The sequence below is a fragment of the Kryptolebias marmoratus genome, linkage group LG4 (genome assembly GCF_001649575.2).
Source record: "Kryptolebias marmoratus isolate JLee-2015 linkage group LG4, ASM164957v2, whole genome shotgun sequence".
Lineage (NCBI taxonomy): Eukaryota > Metazoa > Chordata > Actinopteri > Cyprinodontiformes > Rivulidae > Kryptolebias > Kryptolebias marmoratus.
Window position 1 is genome coordinate 192,903 of NC_051433.1, and position 10,609 is coordinate 203,511.

The following is a 10,609-nucleotide window of genomic DNA, read 5'->3' on the forward strand; positions in this document are numbered from 1 at the left end:
GAAACAGGTCAACAGAAAATATAATGACTGAGAGAAAAACAGGAAAACATCAGAAGAAAAAGTTCTGAGGAACCGGTTCTGTCTGAACTGAGTAATTAGCTGAACACGAACAGGATGGATCAGAACCCGATCAGAACTCCACAGAATTCTGATCAGAACCACAGGAGGGCGCTGATGCTCCGCAGCGGAACCTTCCTGCTGCTCTCCGTCGGACCTGTTAGAGGGGGACACTCAGAGGAAACTTCCGGCAGCTGTGAGTGTGAAAGTCCGCGAGGAAGATGAGCAGCAAACAGGTCACCTGCAGGTGAGCGCGTTGCTCTGTCAGTCTCTTACCTGTTTTTCCGAGCCGCGTTTCTGCGCACGCGCTGCCGTCCTGTTGTCCTGCTAATGTTTTTAGCGGTTAGCTTCGCATTATTCACTCACCTTGTTTTGAGCATGCGCATTGTAAAGGAGGCGGCTCAGGTGTGAGGAGACATACCGTCAGGCTGTCTCATCGATTAACTGATCAGTTGATCAGCGGTAAACGAATCACCTGTTACCGTGGAAACCGTCAGCTTCCGGCCACTTGTCTAGCTCATTACGTCACCGATGACGCAAGAGTCGTCCGGTCGGGCTGACGAAGCTCTCAGTCCAGGTTCGGTTCTGTAGAAAGAAACAGGTGTGGTTCTGTAACAGCCCAGGTTAGAAAAGAATGAGTAATAAACAGAACAGGTAAATGTAAGGTGAGGTTCACAGATGTGCTGTGTTTCAGGTATTTCCTCCACGGTGTGTGCAGGGAGGGCAGCCGCTGTCTGTTCTCTCATGACCTGAACAACAGTAAACCCTCAAACATCTGCAAGTACTACCAGAGAGGGGCGTGTGCCTACGGAGAGCGCTGCAGGTGAGACACACCTGACAGGTAACAACAGGAACACGGCATCCTGACAGCTAAGGAAAACATCTGCATCACTTCTGGTTGTGGACAGGTGTGTGTGTGCATGTGTGCAGGTATGATCATGTGAAACCATCGTCCAGAGGAGGAGGGGGCGGAGCTTCAGAGGACCTGCCGGGTAGAGGCAAAAGTGGCATGAAGAAGACATTGGTTCTGAAGGACAGAGGTACCAAACTGACCGCGAGTCTTCAAATATGTCAGGGACTGACGGAGGACAGGTGAGACTGCTGTAGGACAGATAAAGGACAGGTGAGACTGTCAGGGACTGATGGTGGACAGGTGAGACTCAGGGACTGATGAAGGACAGGTGAGACTGCTTTAGGACAGGCAAGACTGTCAGGGACTGATGAAGGACAGGTGAGACTCAGGGACTGATGAAGGACAGGTGAGACTGTCAGGGACTGATGGTGGACAGGTGAGACTCAGGGACAGATAAAGGACAGGTGAGACTGTCAGGGACTGATGAAGGACAGGTGAGACTGTCAGGGACTGATGAAGGACAGGTGAGACTGATGTAGAACAGATGAAGGACAGGTGAGACTGATGTAGGACAGATAAAGGACAGGTGAGACTGTTGTAGGACAGATAAAGGACAGGTGAGACTGTCAGGGACTGATGGTGGACAGGTGAGACTCAGGGACTGATGGTGGACAGGTGAGACTCAGGGACAGATAAAAGACAGGTGAGACTGTCAGGGACTGATGAAGGACAGGTGAGACTGCTGTAGGACAGGTGAGACTGTCAGGGACTGATGAAGGACAGGTGAGACTCAGGGACTGATGGTGGACAGGTGAGACTCAGGGACAGATACAGGACAGGTGAGACTGTCAGGGACTGATGAAGGACAGGTGAGACTGTCAGGGACTGATGCAAACATGATCAGGTGACACAAAGACTGTTGAACATGTGACAGTACAGGCCACGCCCCCTCTCTGACTACACCCCTTGTCCTTTAGCTCTGGGTAGTGACGGTGCGTTCGGGGGCCCAGCAGACAGTCTGGACTTCGCGGGTCTGGCTGCGGCGGCTCCGCAGTCGTACGTGGCTGCCATCAGAACCGGGCTGGAGGCCTCATCTTTGGAACCAGGTGTGCACTGAACCCAGCCATCTGATTGGCTGGTTAGTGTGATGTCATGAGTATTGTGTGTGTGTAGATAGACTTGTGTTTACCTGTTCACCCTGCAGAGCCTCTCCCACTGGGCGGAGCTTACCAGGACGCCCCGCAGCTGTGTCCCTACGCCGCTGCGGGACAGTGTTACCACGAGGACAGGTGCACTTATCTCCATGGCAACCTGTGTGAGGTGTGCGGCCTGCACGTGCTCCACCCCTATGACGCTGAGCAGAGGAGACTGCACGAGAAGGTTAGCACTTCTCCCAGACTTCTGTTTGAATCCAGGATGGACGGAGCCTAACGCAGCGCCGTGTGTGTTTCCGCAGGCGTGTCTGTTGGCGTTTGAGGCCGACATGGAGAAGGCCTTCGCAGCTCAGTTCAGCCAGGACAAGGTGGGTGTTGTTGGTCTCTGGACCCGTTTCCATGGTGACGGCTGTCCTGACGGTTGTTGTCGTTCAGGTGTGCTCCATCTGCATGGAGGTGGTGGTGGAGAAGGCGAGTCCGTCGGAAAGAAGGTTCGGCATTCTGTCCTCCTGCTGTCACATCTTCTGTCTCACCTGCATCCGGCAGTGGCGTGGAACCAGAACCTTCTGCAACAAGATCATCAAGTGAGAGTCCGGTCCACATTGACCATTGTCCAGTCCGCATAGAGCAGAGTCCGGTCTGCGTGGACCATAGTCCGGTCTGCGTGGACCATAGTCCGGTCCGCGTGGAGCAGAGTCCGGTCCGCGTGGAGCAGAGTCCGGTCCGCGTGGACCATAGTCCGGTCCGCGTAGAGCAGAGTCCGGTCCACGTGGACCATAGTCCGGTAGTCCGGTCCGCGTGGAGCAGAGTCCGGTCCGCGTAGACCACAGTCCAGGTCCAGACACTCTGGAAGATGATGGCTCTCTCGGGTCTTTGGACAGACTGGACAGATGGAAGACTAAAGAAGACGTCTTGCGTCTCTCCTGCAGATCAACAGAATCTGAAAGTCAAAATCCATCAAAGAACTGAACCAGAACCTGAGAGATCCATCAGCTGATCTTCCAGGTTTCAGCTGAAGAAACTGGATCAGGTTCTTTGTGAGGCTGATGGGAACAAATTCAAATTGAACTTTAACATCTCTCCTAAACTGGAGTTCTGCTGAGGTTCTGCTGAGGTTCTGCTGAGGTTCTGTAGCAGGTTCTGTAGCAGGTTCTGTGGTTCTGATCGTCTGTCTCCTCTCAGGTCATGTCCGGAGTGTCGGGTCATCTCAGAATTCGTCATTCCCTCAGTTTTTTGGGTGGAGGATCAAGAAGAGAAGGACCACCTGATTGAGCTCTTCAAGTCAGGTGTTAGGTGAGCTTCCTGTCTAAGCCCCGCCTACCTGCTGTCAGCCAGTGAGCTGAGTGTTAACAGGAAGTGTTTTGTGGCGTCTGTCTGCAGTAAGAAGGCCTGTAAGTACTTCGATCAGGGCCGCGGCTCCTGTCCGTTCGGAGGAAAGTGTTTGTATCTTCACGCCTTTCCAGATGGTACCCGAGCAGAACCGGACCGGCCCCGGAAACAGCTGAGCTCTGAGGGAAACGTTCGGGTCAGAAAGCGCAGCTGCTGCCTGGAAGTTGTAGTCCATCCCAGCAGGGATTTGTAGTTTTTAACGCTGTTTTCTGTCTTCAGTTCATGAACAACGTCCATCTGTGGGATTTCATCCAGGAGCGCGAACAGCAGTCGGCCCCGCCCCTACTGTCCATGGATGATGACATCACAGAGCTTCGGGAGCTCTTCATGCAGATGTCAGGTCCGAGCAACGAGGAGGCAGAGGCTCCGCCCACTTCCGAGCAGTAACGAGGCGGAGCGGAGCAGATCCTGCTGCGGCTCAGTGGGACGGCCATGTTTCCTCAGATTAAATCATGTGACCTCTCTGCAGCTTCCTGTCTGACTTCGTTTCTGCAGGTTTGATTAACGAGAAAAAAACAGATTTTATTTATTGTATAAAAGTAAATTTAGGCAAAAATCACCTTTTGGATGTTGTTGGATTTATTTTCACACCTGAGTGACAGCAAGTCTGTCAGCAAAATATCTCATGAATGAAACTGTCAAAAAGTCATCAGTGAAGGCACATCTACAACTGATTGTTTTTTTAACAGTTCAAGATGGCCGCAGCAGCTAATCCACCTCAGAAGACAGAAATGACAGTAAGTCAGTCAGTTTGACACATATTGAGTTAAAGACGGTTTGGCAGCAGCTGAGGCTTCGTCCACATAGGGACAGCCTTAACAGAACCTTTTCAAATCGAGGTTATAGACCCATCGCTAATCTGACCTTTGACCCCGCTAATACCATATCACCTGCTCGTGTTTGTTCTGCAGTAAAACCTTTGGATCCTGTAGAGCTTCATCGAACACGCAGACCGATGAACAGCCTTAAATAAAGCTAAACTCATTATTATTATTACAACAAGTAACCTAAAAAGGTTCTGATCACTTTATTTATACATCAAGTATTTAAAATCATTTGGAATGAGAATAGTTTTATGTGACGCTGCTGCCGTTCGGCCGTTGGTCTACACAGCCCATGTTCTCTGAAACCCAAGGGAAGCAGGGGTGTGAAATCCTGCGTCAGCTGGTCTGTCCATGAGGAGATGATAAGACTGATGTTAGTGTTTCCAACATGCAGCAGCAACCCGAGCTCACCTCCGTGTTTTCACGTTTCCACGCTCCAGACTGCATCCGTGCACATGTTCAATCACAACACCTCGCTCTGAGAAAGTGCTCGTCACTCAGAATACGATGGTTTGAAAGCGATAGTACAATAGTTCATTTCCTATCTAGCAACCCTGCCCGTGTGAAGTTTGTGCTCCACGTCTTGTTTCCTGTTTCTGGTGATTTTTGTGGCAGCGTTCCAGCGCCACACGCAGGCCTGGCAGCGTATGAAGGCTGAGCCTCAGAACATCATTTCCTGGAGAACCGGGATGGTTGGATGTCGGACTAACTCATGGTTCAGATGTTTGTTCATCTGTCAGGTGTTTTGGACTTCAGAACCAACAGAATCCTTCTGTAAACCTGTTTTCTGAAGAACAGTCCAGATCCAGACTTTACTGGTCTCTGGCTCCTTGTCTCCTCTGATTACATTAATCCGGTCCGAGGACCTTAACTCCTCACAGCTGAGAGCAGAGAATCATGTGGGAACAGGTGGCACGGACACCTCCTCTTCCTCCTCCTCGGGACGGTTTCAGTTCTGCCTGGCTGTTGGTATGACGCTGACCCGTGGTGGACTAACAGACCCAGAGACGGTCAGGAGGTCCTGAAGTGTTGGACAGCAGAGGAACTCACTGCGGGGGAATAATGGGAGCTGTTTATGGAAAGAAGGTCAGTGCGGCTCAGTGGACTCTTAAACTTGATCCATTGATTAGTCACCAGGTTTTAATTGATCAATGAGTCTTAAACAAACATGAAGAATGAACTGGAACCAAACCGTGACCTTTGACCCTGCAGGTGGGGCTTGATACAAAGCAGAGATTTGGTTGATAAACATCAGTTCCTGCTCTGCTGTTTCTGGTGTTTACTTGGTCGGAAAGAATTTAAAGCATCTGCTGGAACAGCTCAGATAATAACGAGTTTCTGTGTGAAATGAGGACCGGTTCTGTCGGGTTTTCCTCTGCGTCGTCAGTCTTCACAGAGAAACCGTAAAAACTAAAATACATCAGAGAGGTCAGCTTACTGAGCCCACTGAAGTATGGAAGAAAACAAAGAGCAAAGCAGAAGGATGGTTGTTGGTTGAACGTGTTTCCATCACAGAAACTGCTGCTCAGCCAGTGTTCAGTTACCGGGCCGGTCCGGTTCTTCGGATACGGGACCTGAGGGTTAGTTAGGATCAGTTAAAGATGAAGGAGGATGAAATAAAATGTGGCCACACAAAATCTGATTGTCACAAAACTAGTTCAGTGTGACAACAAACAGTTAAAACGATGCAAACATCTCCTCAGATACTGACGTTCTGCCAAAGATCCAAACCTGTCTGAAGTTCAGGGAAAAGGTTCTTCTGCCTCAGAGGACCAACGCTTCAGCCTGAAAGATCCAATTAGTTTCATGCAACAAGTAAAGATGAGAGGACATGTGGACAGTTTGTCCTCCAGCAGCAGAACTAAGGGAGAGCTCAGGAAACCCAAACCAACCCTAACTATAGGATTGATCAAACAGGAAAGTTTTAAAGTAGACAGGGTGTCAGCCTCAGGGACAGGAACTGGAACCCGGGTCATAAAGTGACAGTGTGGTCCGGTTAAGGTTTGTTGTCATGGTTACAGCAGAACTACTGTTGGTCAAAGAGCTGCATGTCGGAGTTCATGTTGGGAACATCTGGACAGAAAATGAAACTGAGTCCATGTAATCAGAAGGCTGTTTACCACCTGAGGAGGTTGTGTGTGTGCGCGCGTGTGTGTGTGTGTGCGTGTGTGTGTGCGCGTGTGTGTGCAGGAAATTCCTGAATGCCTGTAGAGTTTGTGCTCGGCTCAGGAAACCTGAGAACGCACAAATATTTCACTTATGAGGTGTGTCGCCCTCATCCAGGAGGGAGTGTCTGTTTCCATGGCAACAAACAGCTGACGGACAAATGAAGATGACTGTCATGATCACATCCACTCATCAGATTTGTTTTAGTTCAATGTTTTACCATCAGCAGCTCAAGGGTCAAAGGTCACAGAAATAAAGACTTCATCTCACAGAAACATTTTGCTGCAAATAAATGTTCTCAGAGCGTCGAGAGAACAAACTCTGTACGGTGGCCCAGAGGAGTCCAAACATCTGACCAACACTGAAATCCTTCCTGCACGGCTACAGGTCCATCAGATCTGGAACCAGCCTGTAGAACCTCCTGTAGCAGCAATAACTGTCAGTTCAGGCGTTCTGTAGGTCTTCACTGAGGTTTGCTGACATCAGGTTCTGGTTCCACCTTTAGGGTGAATTTTCTGTCTTAAATGTCTCCTCTTGTGAATAATCTTTCTCTCTGTAGAACCATGGACTCTAAATGACCTTTGACCCTTCCCAGATTGATTCTCTGAGGTCATTGCTGATGTCTTTCCACCTTGGCGTTGTGTTAACTCACACCTGCAGCAGAACCGTTGCAGAACCTCAGCAGAACCTGATCCTGAGGCTGGAACCAGATTTAACTTTTAGTTTCTGTGTAATAAACAGCGACTCGGTGGAACCTGCTGATGTTTCTGTTCACCTGAGGTCAGATCAGAATCGTTCAGAACCCGATAAAGATCCCTTTGATTATGTCCAGAAACAAAACCTTCAAACTGAAAGATGAACTTTCATTTTGCTATAACTTCACCTCACAGTGACTTTAGACTTCTAGAGCAGATCTGCTGGGACTCTGTTCTTTAACGTTCCCTTTAGGGTTCTGTCTGACCCGAAGCTTCAGTGCCGGTCAGCAGATGGCGCCGACCAACATTACATGTGTTTTTATTTCATGAAGCTGTCAGATTCTCTGGGCTGCTGGTAAAACCTGGAAACAGTTTCCACACAAAGACGAGGATTTCAGTGAAACTCCAGGGCAGGAGGTAAAGGCTTACCTGCGGTTCTGTCTGGATCAGTGACACTGACAGAACCCTGAGAACTGCTGATGAGCTGCATGGGGAACGTTTAGTTTCTCCGATGCTCAGATCCTGTTTTCTGTGAGGGAGTTTGTGAAGTTGGCTGTGACTCAGGTCTGAGGGAAACATTTTCAGCTGCTCCTCTATAAGCAGGAGAACAAGTGATGGAGCTGATCCAGGGTCCGATCAGCCACGGGTCAGAGTGTGCTGGAACCCTACAGGACCTGGTACTGGTTCTGGTGCTGCTGGTCTGAACCGGTCTGCAGGTCTGTGTGTCCAGCCGGGGTCAGGTTCTTCTCAGATCCAGCTCTCCTGGTTTGAAGGTTCTGACCCTCTCTGAGAGCTGCTCCTCCTCATGGGGAGATGAGAGGAATGTTGGGTCAGAACCGGGCCATAACAGAATCTCTGAGGTATTTTCTACATGTGAGGTTCATGTAGTTTTTCCTGTAAAGGTAAAAATGGTGTAATGCTTCATAAATCATCCTGAGAATAAAGTCTGTTCTGTAAAATCTAAGAGAGTTTAAAGTATTTGTATTAAATCAGATGCAGGCTGTTAGATTCACCTGCTCACCTGATGGGATCAGGTTACCGAGCTGACGCTTCCCGTCTCACATGACGATCATAACAATACAGCCTTTCAGAGCTGCGTCTTATTAAAGGAACGTTTGTTTTCCACTCCTGCACAGACAGCACTTTTAAATATTTTATTTTACAAACATGTCCATCTCAGGTCCACCAGCTGAATGTTTTTACAGTTTCACGTCTTGTTGTTTAAGCAATAAATGTAGTTTACCACATATGACCCTCCTAAAGGGTTAAATCTGTGAGTTTCTTTCAGCTTCTGCAGCTCAGGGATTATTTCAGTTTCAGCTGTTCACCAACACTCTTCTCACCAAAACTTTGGCTGATTCCAGCCTGAAGCTTCAGCTGAGAGGAACCAGAGAAATGAACATCTGCAGAAACATCAACCAAAACAAAACATGAGCTCAAAGTAGCAAAAGGTTAGCCGAAAGCTAAAAGTAGCATGCTGAGTTTGGGAAAGGAGTGGGAAGACGGCAGGAACCGGACTGAGCCACAGCTCATCTTCCTCCTGAGTGATGAAGAACGTTCCGTCACTGAAGAACCCAAAGAACTCGAGCTGAGCAGTTTTAGCTGCAAGGTTTCAGCTCTCCTTTTCTTCCAGCTTTTTCTCAGGATTTGGGTATCTTTAGGTTTATGTTTGTATTGGGTTTATTGTTTCTTTTCTTCTGCTATTTGTTTGTCCTCATGCTTAGTTTTGTTCTTGTAAGTCTTTGCTCCCTGTGTTCCTGTCATTGTTCACCTTCATCATCTTCTTCTTCTTCTTTTGGATTTCATTGGAGGTTGACAAACCAACTTAAGGTGCATTTACCACCACCTACCGGACCGGAGTGTGGACATCAGTGATAATCAGAGCAAATATAATAATATACATATATATATCACTGTGCGAGAGACGGGGACACCTGGACAGGTCTCCAGTCCATCACAGCCCACATAGAAACAAACAAGTATTCACACTCTCCCTCACACCCAGGGACATTTAAGAGATACCAGTGAACCTAACCTGCAGAACTATTAAGGCCTGTACGGCCAGTTCTCAGACGTGATATTACTACGTCTTCTCTCCGGCTTCCGACCCTACATCTGTTACCTTCCACATTCTTTTGAATATTATGTCTACCAGTATCATTGTTATCCCACTTTAAGGATTTTGTTTTGAATAAAAGATTTTGCCTCACATTTGCTTGGAGGAATATTTAGGTTAATTACATCTAAATTCAGGGTCTGTTTAGTTAAAATATGTACTTCTTCATGAGCAGGAATGCAGACAAATCAAACAAAACAGCTGGACCAGAATGTGATATATTCTTAATAATAGATCAAGATCTTCCAGCTACTATACTCAGTAATGCAGCTTGACTATCTGAAGCAACTATAACTTTATTTGCTCCTCCAATATTATCAGCAAGCAACCAGTTTAAAGCTAATATGATAGCAGTTAATTCAACTGTATACACTGCCAGATAGTCTGTTGTTCTCCTTTTGATCATGATATTATAGACATGTTCACAGCTGTTTGTCTCACAAGGCTTTCCTCAAACTGCTTGAAATAACTATTATCCATTCTAGACTCCTTCTGTTTTTCTCTCTTAGTAACTGTTGCTATTATTCCCCTTTCCTCTGCTCAGTATTTGTCCACTGCCTCACCACCCACACCTGTCCTCTGTTAGTAATCAGTCACCACCCACACCTGTCCTCTGTTAGTGATCAGTCACCATCCACACCTGTCCTCTGTTAGTAATCAGTCACCACCCACACCTGTCCTCTGTTAGTGATCGGTCACCATCCACACCTGTCCTCTGTTAGTAATCAGTCACCATCCACACCTGTCCTCTGTTAGTAATCGGTCACCATCCACACCTGTCCTCTGTTAGTGATCAGTCACCAGGGACGTGCGGTCAGGGGAGGCAGGGGAGGCAAGTCTGTAGTTTTTCTTTGTAAAGTAAAAGTTCATTCTGATTGTTTTTGAACAAACTTCATTCAGACTCTCAACTACTTTCTGATCCAGTTCTTCATTTTTCAGAACCTCAAACACGATTGGGTCAGTTAGTCCTTGGTTCCACTCAGCTTCTTCTTCTTCTTCTCTGTTTTCTAGAAGTCGTACAGCATCGACCACGAGCCTCTGGCTGTGAGGACGGGAAAGCAACCAACCAGCAGAGGTGAGATTGTGACTCTGAGGTTCCTGTAGTCCTGACAGAATTAAGGTTCTGTTATCAAGGTAACCTCTGGTTCCTCAAGGTGTGATGGGATGGAAGGGGCCAGTTCAGGAGAACACTGATGTTCCACAGTCACTTTTTCACACTTTAAAACAGAATTAAGAGATGATAAAGTTCCCATCAGAACTAAACATGTTCTGGTCTGGTACCATTTCATCAGAACCTCTCAGGTTTAATACCTGCAGGTTTAGTCCTGCAGGTTCAGTCCTGCAGGTTCAGTTCT

The 10,609-nt window shown here is 47.8% G+C and overlaps 2 protein-coding genes across 3 annotated transcripts in view; both read left to right on the plus strand.

Annotated features, from left to right (window-relative positions):
- Nucleotides 1–153: 153 nt before the first annotated feature.
- Nucleotides 154–3,921, plus strand: mkrn2 (makorin, ring finger protein, 2). Its single transcript, XM_017404970.3, has 10 exons — nucleotides 154–304; nucleotides 752–880; nucleotides 988–1,097; nucleotides 1,888–2,016; nucleotides 2,115–2,290; nucleotides 2,367–2,432; nucleotides 2,500–2,648; nucleotides 3,247–3,357; nucleotides 3,445–3,589; nucleotides 3,673–3,921. The coding sequence occupies exons 1-10, from the start codon at nucleotides 279–281 to the stop codon at nucleotides 3,838–3,840; spliced, it is 1,209 nt and encodes a 402-aa protein (XP_017260459.1). The 5' UTR covers nucleotides 154–278; the 3' UTR covers nucleotides 3,841–3,921.
- LOC108251759 (actin-associated protein FAM107A) overlaps nucleotides 3,851–10,609 on the plus strand; it is an 11,526-nt gene continuing 4,767 nt past the window's right edge. Inside the window, exons 1-3 of one of the 2 annotated variants that reach the window (XM_037975559.1) lie at nucleotides 3,851–3,948; nucleotides 4,143–5,363; nucleotides 10,266–10,329. In XM_037975559.1, coding sequence (XP_037831487.1) covers nucleotides 5,340–5,363; nucleotides 10,266–10,329 — 88 coding nt within the window. In that variant the 5' untranslated portion in view covers nucleotides 3,851–3,948; nucleotides 4,143–5,339. The remainder of the gene's footprint in view (nucleotides 3,949–4,142; nucleotides 5,364–10,265; nucleotides 10,330–10,609) is intronic. The other variant, XM_037975560.1, reaches the window with a different exon arrangement.